A 15019-nucleotide genomic window follows, 5' to 3' on the forward strand; every position below is an offset into this window, starting at 1 on the left:
CTGACAGGCTGCATCACTGTCTGGTATGGAGGGGCTACTGCACAGGACCGAAAGAAGCTGCAGATGGTTGTAAAGCTAGTTAGCTCCATGTTGGGCACTAGCCTACAAAAAACCCAGGACATCATTAGGAAGCGGTGTCTCAGAAAGGCAGCATTCATTATTAAAGACGTCCAGCACCCAGGGCATGCACTTTCTCACTGTTCCCATCAGGTAGGAGATACAGAAGCCTGAAGACACACAGTGATTCAGGAACAGCTTCTTCCCCTCTGCCATCTGATTCCTACATGGACATTGAAGCTTTGCACATTACCTCACTTCTTTAATATACAGTATTTCAGTTGAACACATTTTTAATAATCTATTTGGTATATGTAATTGATTTACTGGTTTATTAATTATGTTTTATTTTATTTATTTATCTCTCTGCTAGATTGTGTATTGCATTGAACTGCTGCTGCTAAGTTGTCAAATTTCACGTCACATGCACATGCACAATTTCACAGATAATAAATCTGATTCTGATCTTATCATCCTTGGGAACCATTTACAACAGAGAGCTTACAGAGGTCTTGTAACAGAGAGTTACAACGGGTCCTTGAGTTGGTGGTACTGCCAAATGAGATAAGGGAGAAGAAAGAATGTTTGGGGTAGGTGGGGTCTTTGATTATGCTGGTTGCTTTGCTGAGGCAGTGATAGTGCACAGTAATCAGAACCCATGGAGAGGAGGCTAGTTCCTGTGATTTGCTGATTGGAGTCCACAATTCTCTGCAGTTTCTTGAAGTCACATACAGAATAGATAGTTTGCAAGTGTTGCTGTGCTTCTGCTGCCAGCATAGCATACCCACAACCTCCTAACCCGAACCGATATGTTTATGGAATATGGAAGGAAACTGGAACACCCAGAGGAAGCCCACATAGTCACAGGGGGAACGTAGAAGCACCTTACAGCCAGTGGAGGGACTTGAACCCCGATTGGTGATTGCCAACGCTGTTAAGCATTGCATGAATTGCAATGCTACCACGCTGCTCTGTACAAGGCTCAATGCTGATGCATGATGGGATACTCTCTACTCAACTGGTTCAGTGCAACTCTTAACAACTTTGAGGAAGTTTGACACATTCCTGGACAAAATTCTTGCTTGCCAGACACACCACCAGCCATCCTTGATGTTCATTGCCACCTCCACTGGGACAAGGTTGACTTTGTTTATACCATCTACAAAATGGATCCCATTTACTTGTCTAAGTTACATAGACAGCATCTCCCAAACCTACCACTTCCACCGTCATGAAGAACATGGGCAGCAGTTTCATGGCTACCCTACTTCCAGACATGGAAGTCTGTCACCCATCCCTCGCTGCTGCTGTTTCTGAGACTGGAATTTCCTACAACCAGCGCTGTGACAGTTCGTTCATTCAAGTGACCACAGTGGCTCAAGAGCACTGCTTACTACCACCTTCTCAAGGGCAATGATTGCTGCTCTTGCAGGTTACGTCTATTCTCTGAGACGTGATTAACAAGTCTGAATTACTTTATTAAAGTGCTTAATAACACAATTAACCTGCACTGAGCTTTTTTCATTCAAAAATCCAAATTGTCATTAAGCAACATACATTTTGAGTATTGTGTAGAAAGCAATAATTGTTTGTTATAAGCAATGTAAAAGTAGAAAATTAGATTGGCTCTTGCAATTACTTGTAAATATTTTTGAAAATGCTTAATGTACATTAATCATTGTTAGTTCAATATGTATCACAACTGACTGAATTCAGAAAATAAAATTAGAAATAATTGAGATCTTTACTGGTTCAACTGCCTGTAGCTAGTTCTATTAATTAGAATATCCATGCATTATAATCCTCTTTTTTCGTTTTAACATCAGGAATGTATTGTAGTAAATGGTTATAAAGGATCTCCTGTCCATAAAATAGTGTATTTTTATAGTGTTTTATTGTGCCAACTATTTGAATAATAAACGTTTTATACATGAGACACATTAACAGATGTTTGTGGTAAAATAACAAATTGCTTGATTTATTTCTGGATCAACCCTTAATGTTTCATTACAAAAATTGCCCGCAAGAAAGAATGAGAAAGTGGGAAGAAATTAAGTTGTCACGTTTACTCCTTCATGAAGCCTATAGTATACCAATTTCAGGAAGTAGAATTACTGAATATTTTTCTTAACGTATTTTGTTAATGTGGAATGGGGTGGTAATAAAGGTTTTAGACGAGAGTAACGAAGTATTGGTGACGGAATAATTTGGATAGAAATACCGATGAAGTCTCAGTAAGTGCGCCGCGGTCTCTCCGAGAGAAGCGAAAGTTGCCGCTGCCAGTGTCAGCCGGCGTCCGCCGTCCCCGCGCGCTCCCGCGTCCTCCACCTGCCTCCGGTCGCCGCGACGCGTGCCTCTGCGTGCGTGCACGCCGCGCGGTGTCGCGCTCCGCACTCCTGCCCACCCCCAACCTCCCCCACTCCCCCTTCCTGTCTCGGCTCATTTTAACCGACGGCCGAGCCCACCTTCGTCCCACAGACCCAGAGATAGCGGCGGCTGCAAGAAGTAGGGGGGTGGGGAGGAAAAAAATTATTAAATAATATATATATTTAAAAAAAAAACCCTTTTGGTTGTTTTGTTGACCCAGGTACTTTGCATTTATTTTTATTAACCTCACGCACTCGCACCTCCCCACCCCATCATCCGCCGGCTGGGAGGCTCTGCCCTGCCCGTTATTATTCAAGCAGACGAGAGAGTGTGAGCCTGTGTGTGCGCGGAGAGAGCGGCGACAAGGGCGACCATGGCTGGCTGGAACGGTTATGTCGATAACCTGATGGCCGATGGAAATTGCCAGGACTCCGCCGTCATCGGCTACACCGACGCCAAGTACGTGTGGGCAGCGTCGCCCGGAGGCACCTTCTCGGTGGTCACGGTAAGAGATAACGGCGGAGGGGGCAACAATACATTCCATAAAGACCAGACCTGACGGGTTTTTTTTTAAAGAATCTCCTCACCTGAATAAAGAAAATATTAAATCACTTCAGTATCTCGACGTCTTCTTTCCTTCGTAATTTGCTTCGAGTTTTCTTTCCGTTAATTTTTTTTAACTGAACGAAAAATTCCTCGAGGTTGATTTTTTTTCCGACCCAGGTGGGTTAAAATCTGGAGATTCCCCCCCCCCCACGTTGGCGGTTGAGGAAGGGGGGGGGTTTGGTGGTGTTAATGGTGGGTGAGTGAGTGGGTGGAGAAGGAGACGGGAGGGTGAAGTCTGCGGTCGCCGACAGCCCCCCCCCCCCCAACTCCCGCCGCCATCACGCCGACCGCGGCGAGTGGTTCTAAGATGGCGCCGGCTCCCCGTATCCCCCCCAAAAAAAACCGGAGTCTGGACTCCCGCCTCGCACCCCAAAATATGGCTCAAAAACCCTCCCTACCCCCCCCCCCCCACACTCCATCAGCCGGTTTCCACACGTCCAGGCGAATTGAACAATCGTTTCTCCACTCGTTGCATTTACATCCTTTTCTTTTCCTCTGGTGGGGGGGAGGGAGGTAGTCTTACTATTTTCCGCTATCTAAATGTATCCTGCTGAAGAAAATGGGATTATTCATTAATTTTTTTGCAGCAAGGAGGCTTTCTCTGTTCTTTCCCAGTGCACGGTAGATTAGCGGTCCTGATGGAAAATTCCAGAGAACTTGCTAGTGTGTGTGTGTGTGTGTGGCCAGTCTACCGTCTTCAATCGGAAGATCGTCGCCTGTTTTTAATTCCCTTTTAAGCTGCTCAAATACAGAATATTCATTATGCGGGCAATACTGTTTTCTCCCCAATGTGCCAACTTTGTTTTATTGTTACCTTTGAGTTTTTTGCCGCTCCTAATCCTGCAGAAGGTCGACCAAAGACGGAAAACGGTGTCCTTATTTGTTCCCTACTCCAATGCGAAATTATATTGGTTCAGCGTATTTTACAAAAAAAATCATTATACCCATGCAGGTCTGAATAAATCGATCATTTATGGGGGCAAGTCTTTTGTATTAAGTAATATATCAGTGTTTCCTTGGAGCACGCAGAGGTTTTATTTCAATTTGAATTTAAATTGTTATACAAATATATTTGATGTTGGAGATGTAGGGAGTCGGGGTTCATTTGAGCCTAACCTTTTTTTTCTGCTGAGTCCCAATCTTTACTCGTACGAAATTACTGTCTAACAGATTGCTGAGTAATGAAACTGTCTAGGATTTGGTCTTTGTGCTGTCGTTGCCTTTGCAGTTTGGTGCAGTTACTAATTTACTTCCTCTTGTGGTTTTTGTCTGAAGCTACTGCTTCTTTTCCCCTTTCCCTTCAGGCATGACTCTGCAATTCGGTTGAACTATGGTGGGAGGGCGCTCTATTCCTTACCAGGGTACCGGCTTAAATTTTCTATCCTCCCCCAAAAAAAGTTGATTTGAAAGAAAATCAATAAATGAAGCCCAGATTCGATTTGTTTATTTTTCTCTAAGTATCTTAATGTCTTGAATTTTGAAATTACAAATTGCATGTATAAATTTATGGAACTAGCTATTTTAAATGATCCAGGGGTTTTCTAATAAACAAGGTTGTTGTGAGTGATTCCAGTTATGGAAAGTAAAGGATTCACACCAAATATGCTGACACAAAACTTAAGTATTTTTTTGCTTCCGTAAGAAAGAGCCACCAAGCTTCCTTGTCGAGGTTTCCTGACTTAAGTGAAGTCTCAACAGAATTCTTTAAATTGTACTTTCTTTTCATCTCTAGTGTTCATCAACTTTGGTTGCAATATCCCTTGTGTAATCTTATAAACAGGCTCTTGTGGAACATTATTGCCTCCCGGAAGGTATCATTCAGACTATTCCCGTTTGGATGCAATTTGGCTTGGTACTGATGTTTGAATGCATCTTGTTTTATATTTCAGCTACAATTCCCAACTCTTCACTTTGTTTTCTCAATTGAGTATGTATTACAAATGTTCTCATTTGTGCCATGATCCTGGAAGGATGTACCCACAACTGTTGGATGTTTCTGCTGGATGTGCAGAGTTACATATTTGGGGTAATGTAGTTGGATGTAATGCCAGTAATTGCACCATGATTGGTAAGTTAAACCTTAGCTTGTGTTGAGAATACAATTTTACTCCAACTGAAATTTCTCAACACTTTGCTTGCTAAACTTGGTTCAAGTATATGGTCAACATTTTTACAACTGGTGATTGATATTAGTGCAGAGGTAGTGTCTTGATTACTCAATTGAACTAACACATCTGTTCATAAATCTGGTCTAATGATTTTTAAACTTTGAAGCAGTTTTATAACTGGCAGCAATTAAACAGTTATTTTTCTAATGGAAATTCAGGTAAGTCAGGATTTGTGAGCAAAGAGGATTTCTGTTGAATCTTTCAATAGTTTTACAGATCTTCAGGCATTTTTTTTGGGGTAGTATTTGTCACTGGTCCTGGTGTTTTACTGCAAATGCAAATCCAGTTTTTTCCTAATTAGTTCTCTTTGCTTTTTCTCAGTGCACTGAAACAGACTGTTCTAAGGTTGAAGAATTAAATTTATAAGTTCTTTAAACCTTTAAACTGTAAAGATATTTATTTCACCTTCGAAGTTTTGGTGGAAATGTTGGGAGGAGGGCTGTGGCTAGTTTGAACTTCAAGCACATTTCAAAGCTATGCTTGGGTATAATCTTCAGGTGGGTAAAATTGCAGGTAAAGGTATTTTTCAGTTGAATTACACATTAATTAGCAAGAGTGGCTTGTCTACAACTTAAAATCTACTTTGTTACTTTTAGAAAGAGAAATTGGAAGAATGGCTAAAATAAATTAACACTACTTGCGGCAAGATGCGAGCCATCTTTGTGCAGTATTGCCAGTAACTCGTCTGATTTGACACATCACAAATAAACAAAGTTGTTAACTGTTAGCACATTTCCCTCTTGAAGGCTCTGAGCAATAATTGCAGCTTTTGATCTTGCAACTTCAATAGGTTAATTTTCTTAAGATCTGATGTTTCCATTCAGCCCATTATGTATATCATCTCTTGGAGCATTCCCACTTGATTCATTTCTATATTTAACATGTATCCTCTCAGCTTATCCCTGATCTGCCACCCACCTGCATGTAATATAAACTTCAAACAATCTAAAACTGAAGCAACACAGTTGTTACATTACTTATACTTTTAAGCTCCAACCTATGTTTAATGAAATTTAATATTGAATATGCAACATTGATTACTTCTTACACCTACATATTAACTTTTTGTTTGGTGCATAGGAACACGTATATTCCTCTACTTTATTTGAATAATGTCATTTGGTTTCTCTGAACTCTTATGACCTCACATTTTCCTATATTGAAGTTTGATTTGCCAAGTTCTTACTCATTTGCTTAGCTTAACTTAACAGTACAGAGTCCAAATTTCACAACATGCTCTCCTGCAGCCTTTATTCTACCCAACTCCTGGATATTTTGTATTTATAAAATCAAATTAGATTACTAATGAAGCATACATATCGTCTATAGATGGATTGAGAGGTGCTAGTGGGATCAAAAGTAATTTTTTAAATATTTTTAAGTGAAGGAAATGGAGTCAGGTAAAATTATCATTAGCTGTTGCTTGAACTTTCTGGATGTGGGTAAGTATGCAGAAGCTGCTTTAACTTCTATTCCGTCTTCTCTTGCCTGATGTGAACAGATTCATAAACTATTAATTTCTTTGTCTTTGGTTCAGGATTGTATCTTGGACTTGAATTTTAAAATTGAGTTGATGTTGGTTACAGCATGAATTACAGATTTCTGCTGTATGTGTGTGTGTTCTATATACTTTAGGAGGATGTAGGTCCAATTTTCAGTTTGTTTCACTAGTCCTAGACTCCAACCTACAAGAGTTTTTTCTCTACTCTTTCCCTTTTGAATTAGTATTTCTACTTTGTACTTCCTATGCTATCTATCTTGATGTCATGGGCAAAATTGGATTTGACGTCTTCAAAGATTCCACGTACATTTATTATCAAGGTATGTTTGTTGTATACAACCCTGAGGTTTGCCATCCTATTTATTTTAGCTGTTTTATGGCTATGGGTATGGTAAACATAATCTTTAAGGGAGGTCACCAGTCATGCTCCACCAATTTGAGTAGGCGTTCACTTTTAGCTTTTTTTATAGTCAGTGCAATTGAAGTCAGAAACCTCATAACTGAACATCTTTTGTAAGTCTATATAATAAAAGAAACCAGGTATTTCCCTGTCTAGTCACCTGGGCAGAATTATATTCAGGTGTATCATAAATCCATGCTAATACTTATCAGTTAACCACTATAGATGGAGTATTTTTCATCCAATTGTTTGTCAGTGGTTTTTTAATGTGGTTTCTTTTTTCCTTTTTAAATGGGGATTTGACAGTTTTCCAATTGAGGGAATTGGTCCAAAATTGAGAACTTTAGAAGGCTAAGGGTAGAATATCTTCATTGCTACTGAATGGATTGCTCAAAGGTGCTTTTGAGTGCTTTAGGCCCAAACGTGGCAGTTGGTGAGCTGTGTCCATAGATAGCTTCTATGTGGAAAAGTTGAATTCTGGGCTACCGAATCTGTGGCCTGCAGTATGAAGTGTAGAATGAACTTGTAGCTTGATGTTGGTTAGACACTGTTCTGTGCTTGATCATTCCTTTGGAATACAGGGTAATCAATTAAGCTCTGAGGGGTCAGGTGCACTGTCCATCTTGGCTTGTACCAAAATATAGGTCCATACATGTGATTTGGCTGCTGATCAGACCTGATCTGCACTAGTTTTTGCAATGTTATTTTGTATTTGCTTCTGTATGCCTTCAGGGATCTGATAAGGGGGAGCCTTCTGTCATTTAGGAGTATGCTACTGAATCTATTAAAACCCTTGCACTAAACATCAATGCTTTGGGCTGAGACCCTACATCGAGACAGATCTATTTTTCCAGGTCCTGATGAAGGGCCTTGGTCTGAAATGTTGACTTTTACTCTTTTCCATAGATGCTGCAGAGCCTGCTGAATTCCTCCAGCGTTGTGTGTGTTGCTCAGTTTTAGTATCTTTCAGATTTAAGTAGGTCTACTTATCCTGACAACTTTGCAGCTTTCTCTGTAATTGCTTCACTATTCAACAATTGTGACTAGTTTATTCTTTGTGCTTGAGCAAAGTAAGCTTATTTTGTCTTTAATATTTTATTTGGGCATGTATTTCTTCCTTGCATGCAGTGGGAAGCTGGCATACAAATGGGCTTCTTTGTCCTGGATGGCATGAGCTTGTGTTGGAGTTTATCCAGGCAACCGCAGAGTATTCAGTTCTGATGAACCTACCTTTTGTAGATGGTGACTGAGCATTAGGGTGTTAGGTGAATCACTCAGTGTAGCTTACCCAGCCACTGGCTTGCTTTTATGTTTGGCTGTTTCAGTTGAATTGAGTGGCTATAATGAATTGTCACTTATTGGTCCATACCTATGTATCACTTGGATCTTGTTACATGCTGATGTGGTCTGTTACATTTGCTGAGACTTGTGGGATTAAATATTGCCACTTGCATTGAAACAGATCATTGAAAGTCTAGTGCATACTGTTCTGATGCACTTAATACCATGTCCTAGTTATCATAATTCAACATACATTTATTAAGAAAGTATCCACCATACAACAGATTTGTCTTCTAGTAGGTAGCCACAAAGCAAAGAAACACAATGGAACTCATTCAAAGAAAAATCTTAAACTACACCATCAAACATCCAATGTCCAGGGAGTGGGGGGGGGGGGGGGGTAAATTGCAGTTAAAAGTAAACAATAACATTAATGCAGTTTCCAAAAAGTGTATCTTTAGTGCTATGCTAATGGCTACAGCTGCAGAGTAGGCTCAGTGCTGATGTGTCCTGCACAAATAGTTTTTTTAAAGAAACAAAAAACACGAAGACCATGAACTGCTGTGTCCTCAAAATGAGTCCACAACTGTGGTATGCTGAGGCAAACCAGTCTGGAAGTCCAGTGGTTACAGGCAACAGCTGCTTCTGAACTTGGCGGCATGGGACCCAAGACCCCCTGCACTTTCCACAGGCTGGCAGCAGCAAGAGAGATCGGTCAAACGCAGGCGGACGTCGCTGAACACCTGTTTTCTGCTCTCGTCTTCCACTATTTTAGTCTTGCTTGATGCTTTAATTGGCGCAGAGTAATGGGGCCGACCGCAGGTTGTGTTCCACCATTAGGAATCAACACAGAATATCATCCACGCCAAATTCCCCCAGGCCATCACAAGCTCAAGATCATTCAGTTGGCCCAAAGATATGTTCTTAAAAGAAATTACTGGCTGCAATCAATTGCATGTTCAGAAGTAGTAAATTTAGAAGTGTCCATTAGTTTTATAAGATGTCACCTCAGTCACTTACAGCATCTTGCCAGATGCTGGGCAATCAGTTGGATTTGTGAAAGTAATCTAATGTATGCTTTACAGTTGAAATGTGTTTAGATTAGGAGAACTTTTCCTTTTAATACTTAAATGTTTCTAATTTATTGTTCTAACATATTGGACAATGCTTGGATAAAGCAATATAATACCATCCTGTCAGTGTAGCTGTAGCGCTATTTGCCAAAGTTACTCTTGCACGACCATTGGAAGGACAAAGCAGAGGATGCTTGGGAGCATGATCACCAAAGGGTTTTGCAGTATCCTAACTTGGAACTTCTTCACTATCCCTTTTCTCATTGCTGAGTCTTCTCCAGCATTGAGGGTGCCAACTGCAGACTCTAGCGGTTCAAGAACGTGGCTAACCCCAACTGCAAGTGGATGATTCAGTTCTTTGTAGTGATGCTCATTTCCTGTGAATATGCCCATCATTGAGATATTGTATTGGTTTGGTAGTACAACTTGGTTTGTTGAGTGGGTTTGATGGTGAAGAGTTAAAGAAGGGTAAAATGTGCATACAGGAATGATGGTGCCTTGGGAGTAAAGGGACCCCATTGTACCAGTACAAACATCCCCGAATCTGGCAGCACAATCTGCAAAGAAGGCATGTAGACTGCTTGCTTTCATTAGCTAGGTCATAGAATATAAGTGTAGGGAGATTTTGGTACCACTTCATAAAACATTGGCTATGCCACAACTAGAATAGCATTTGTGGTTCCAGTCACTACTCTAAATGGGATGTGATTTCACAAGAGGTGTTTGGGTGGAATTCACCTGGGTGCTGCCTAAAATGCTGTCTCAGTTCAAGAAAAGGTAGTTAGACTGGGATTGGTTACTTTGCAGCAGTGGAAGTGGGGGTGTGGTGAGATCCTGAAAAAATTGTACAAAATTCTGATGGTAAATAGAAATGTCCTGCATGATGATCAGAGGGCATAAGTTTAAGGAGAGTAGAGGGGATCTGAGGAATTTTTTTGCATCAAGGTTTGTTAGAATCTAGTGCACATTCTTTATGGAGGTGGTAAAGGCAATTACTTAAGATGAAATTGATATGGATTAGTAGAGATGGGTGCATGATTGGCTTATATTTTCCATCTTTCCTTATTGTTTGATATTAATATGAAGTTGGGTAATTTGGTAAATTCAAGGTCTTCGCTGTTTTTAAAGTGCTGAAACCAAGGGGGGAAATCCTTCCCATGTTAATCACCAGGTAAGACTAATTTAGTACTGCTCCAATAGCATGTCTTCATAATGGTATTTTTCCATTACTGAAGTTGGCAGATTCTAACCAGATTGCAGGTGATTTGGAGGGGCTTGCTCACATTTCCAATGCAAATAGTTCTTTAGTGTTCAATTGGGTGCCCGTGTTAGCTTTAAACTAGTGCTCTGAACATGAGGGGAATATTCAGCTACCTTGCTTCAGGTGCATGTGTCTGTACTGAAGTATTAGAATTTCATTTACTATTCTATTAATAAATTGCATTTATTATTCATCAGAGCTGGGTACATGTGCCAGCTGTTTTCCAGTATGCCAGAATATAGCACATTGGAGAATTTTGTTCAGGCTTTAATCACTCTGTGCTTATATTAAATAAGTATTAGGAGTATTGCACACTTGCAGTGATGATAGTTTCCATTAAAATGGAAAGGTGGGAGAAGATTGTAGTTACTAACCTCAGTAACTAGCTTGTCCTCTAACTTTGGTCTCTTCCGTTTGTTTCCAACCTGGATCCATGGACCCTTTGCTTAATGATATTGGTCCATGGCATTAAAAAGGGTGGGACCTTGGCTATTGAGACTCTGACTTCACTGCTTCATTTTGCAATTGGTGAATGAGCTATTAACTTGTGATTCGTCATGCAAAGGCCATTTTTATTAGTCTTGTATCCATGACTGGATGACCTTCCATTTACTTGTCTAAGATTTTCAAAAAGTCTTGTGCAAAAGCTAAGCCTTAGCTACATTGAAGATTATGAAAGTGTAGAAAACAAATGATTCAGAGCTCGTACTTCTGATTAATTGGTTGAATGAAAAGTTGCTTATTATTTAGATTTTCATAATTTGAACTGCAAATCCAGAACTTTGAGGTTGATTTACATGTTGAGTTTTCTTTATATTGAGGGTATTTGGTGTGCCTCAGAACTGATGGAATATTTTTGAAGTTTAGTCATTTGTGACCTTAGGAATGGTGCCAACCAAGTCTTGGGAATAATGACAACTATTAAGTCATTCATTATTGTTAAAACATTGATTAAGACACCAGACAGCAGGAAATTTCTCTATTTCAAGGAAGAGAAAATCTGCAGTTGCTGGAAATCCAAGCAACACACACAATGCTGGAGAAACTCAGCAGGCCGTGGAAAAGAGCATAGTTGATGTTTTGGGCCGAGAACGAACATCAGGATTGGAGAATAAAAGATGGACGCAGATTTGGTCTCCTTTCTCTCTTCCCCCCCCCCCCCCCCCCCAACCTTCTGACTCCCATCTTTTTCTTCCCTCCAATCCTGATGAAGGGCCTCCGCCTGAAACATCAAATTGTTCTCTTACATAGATGCTGCCTAGCCTAATGAGTTCCTCCAGCACTTTGTGGTAAAAAGGCACAAATGTGGCTAACAAGGGGGAGGTTAAGGCTAAAATACAAGCAAAAGAGACGGCGTACAAGGAAGCAAAAATTAGTGGGGGAAAATGAGAACTGGATGACCTTTTTAAAAACTTACAGAAGGAAACTAAGAAAGTCATCAGGAAAGAAAAGATGAAATGTGAAAGGAAGTTGGTAATTAACATAAAGGATACTGTAGTGTTCTCGCTTGGTGTGTAAGATAACGTGGAACTAAACACCGAGATAAACCTTTGTCAATAACGACAGGATCACAGTAAGATTAACCGTTCACTGTTCACTCTTTCACATTGACGTATGGTGAAAACTTGATAAAACAATACAAGATTTGTATAGCATTTGTTTCCTTCTTGATATTACAATTACATCGTAAATACTTGCAAAAGTAAAACTACAACAACTACATTACATTAAAGTGCAGCATACAGTCAGAATCTACCTACGCCATTGACTGCTTTAAATACACTTCAACGCAAACTATCCGCAACTCTTTAATTAACGAAAACATAAACATTATCGGCCGTCGTTACTTTTAACGGGATGAGCGTTAACATTTTAATTCAACATATTAATTATCTCATAACTCACAGCATTGCTTTCACAATGTTCCTGGTGCGTAGAGAGAAAACTTTGCTGGTGCTTGCTCACACATGTCTCGACCCCCATCTTTCCGTTTTTCCCAAACCGGTATTTTCCCACAGGACGTGGTGAAACCGGATGTGATGTCATCGCATGCCGCGATATCTCACAGACAACTTAAACAATCCTAACTCTAACTTTAACTAGAATGCTAACAAATGAATTACTAAGCGAAAATATTATAAACTAGATAACTGCCATAAAGGCAGCACACTCCCCACTTGACCTTCATAAGGTCACAATGAACATAATACAAAACTTTAATCTCTAATCAGTCCTTAGGTAGAAGTAGGATGACTTCTGTAACAGGCCTTTGGTATATTTTCACATCGCCTTGGTCGGTAGTTTTCAGCTCAACCTTCCTGACATGTCCGTCCCTGCTAGGGAATGTAGCAGTGATTCTGGCCATTGGCCAGCTGTAGCGGGCGGTTTGCCTGTCCCTGAGCAGGGTTCTGTCCACTTTTTTCCGTGTTGCAACAGAGGTAGATATTCCTGTCTCCAACGAGACCAGAACCGATTTGCCAGAGCTTGGACCTGTCTCCATTGCTTTGTGTACAGGTCCTTATTGGAGAAGTCCCCTGGTGGAGGGGGAGCTCCCGCCTTCTGCGTAAGGAACATTGATGGCGAGAGTATGAAGGGGTTTTCCGGGTCAGAAGACATGGGTAGGAGTGGTTGTGCATTTATAATGGCTGTAACCTCTGCCATTAGTGTGTGCAGTACCTCGTGGGTCAATCAGGTGCGTTGCTGCATCTCAGGTTTCCTTTTCAGGGTTTTTTGCAAGGGTGTGAACCGCTTGACTGCCTGCTCTTTGTTGTTTGGCAAGCACTGGCATGGTTCTCTGAAAGGCAATGGGGCGACCCCATTATTTGCTTCATCTCTGAAGACCTTGGTGTCCTTTGTTTTTAAGAAAATGGCATCGTGAGTTGATTGAGCAAGTTTATTATCATGCTCAGTTTGAACGAAGACTGACTGACGCAGCATCTCGTCAGTTACTTTACGTTTGTTAAAGCCTTGTCGTGCTTCCTTAATACATGTGACACTTGTGCGGGGTTGGAAAATTGAATGGCTGCCACTCTCTAGCACAGGGGTCAGCAACCTTTACCACTGAAAGAGCCACTTGGACCCGTTTCCCACAGAAAAGAAAACACTGGGAGCCGCAAAACCCGTTTGACATTTAAAATGAAATAACACCGCATACAACGTTTTGTTTTGCCTTTATGCTATGTATAAACAAACTATAATGTGTTGCATTTATGAAATTGATGAACTCCTGCAGAGAAAACGAAATTACATTTCTGCATGCAACAGAAACATTTTGAACTCCGAAAAAAAGACGTTAGGTTAAAGGTTACTTTTAAGTAAAATACTCAACGTCTATTTGAGTCCTTCTTGTATTTATGAAAAACGCCAAACTTAAATTTGCCGCCAGCAGCAAATCAAAAATAACATCAGCCAGCTGTCAGCCTGAAAAATAAAAGGACTATTTCACTGAACAATGAAAACATATGAATATACGTAAAATAATAGGCAATTAAAATATTTATCATACTTGTTCAGGTTGACTCACACCTGACAATGCAGTCGTATTCAGTAGGGATGGATCGATGCTTAGGGGAGTGACCGGGAAGGATAATGTGTTTTTTTCCTCTCTGAACTCACAGAAGCGTTTCCCAAACGATGTTTGCATTGCGATGATTGCAGAATGTAAATACTCCGAATTTATCATGTCGTGACATTGTTTGAACTCTCTCAAATTGGGGAAGTGAGACAATGTGCCTTTCTGTAAATCTCTGGCAAGCACTGTCAACTTGCGCTCGAATGCCAAAACATCCTCCAACATGTGCAGGGCTGTACGTCCTTACCCCGTTGAAGAGCTGTGTTCAGCGTGTTCAGGTGCGCTGTCATGTCTACCATGAAGTGTAGCTTTTCCAGCCACTCTGGCTGTTCCAGCTCAGGAAAGTTGAGCCCTTTGCTGCCCAGGAAAGTTTTCACTTCTTCCAGACACGCGACAAAGCGTTTCGGCACCTCCCCTCTGGACAGCCAGCGATAAAAACACGTAGCGGTTGCTACATGCAGTCAGTAAACTGCAGTCAAAGATAGCTTTATTCGAACTAAACAGCCTTGCTTTTAAGCCTCCCTCAACCCGCCCCCCATGGGCGCGGATGCTGCAAAAGACACGTACTCACAAACCCCCGTAGGCTATCTCCCTTAGCCTGAACGCTGGCTAATTGTGAGCCGGTTCGGATGTGTCAGGAAATGGGTCGCCACAACATCTTATTTAGATTGTACAAGATCACCATAATCTTCAAATTTAGATTTACATTTCAAAAACTAACAAACTAACATAAA

At 40.8% G+C, this 15019-nt stretch overlaps 1 protein-coding gene and 1 long non-coding RNA gene across 5 annotated transcripts in view; one reads left to right on the top strand and one right to left on the bottom strand.

Moving 5' to 3' along the window:
- The window catches only part of LOC132406998 (uncharacterized), a 75099-nt gene extending 71013 nt beyond the window's left edge, over window positions 1-4086 (bottom strand). The window contains exon 1 of one of the 4 annotated variants that reach the window (XR_009516339.1): window positions 3845-4086. This is a non-coding gene — a long non-coding RNA (uncharacterized LOC132406998). Of the gene's footprint in view, window positions 1-2278; window positions 2402-3011; window positions 3355-3844 lie in introns of those variants that run through there. The other 3 variants (XR_009516333.1, XR_009516336.1, XR_009516340.1) reach the window with 3 other exon arrangements.
- Window positions 2556-15019, top strand: part of pfn2a (profilin 2a) — a 48562-nt gene continuing 36098 nt past the window's right edge. The window contains exon 1 of the mRNA XM_059993183.1: window positions 2556-2929. Coding sequence (XP_059849166.1) covers window positions 2798-2929 — 132 coding nt within the window. The 5' untranslated portion in view covers window positions 2556-2797. The remainder of the gene's footprint in view (window positions 2930-15019) is intronic.

This window comes from Hypanus sabinus, chromosome 2 (genome assembly GCF_030144855.1).
Source record: "Hypanus sabinus isolate sHypSab1 chromosome 2, sHypSab1.hap1, whole genome shotgun sequence".
Classification (NCBI taxonomy): domain Eukaryota; kingdom Metazoa; phylum Chordata; class Chondrichthyes; order Myliobatiformes; family Dasyatidae; genus Hypanus; species Hypanus sabinus.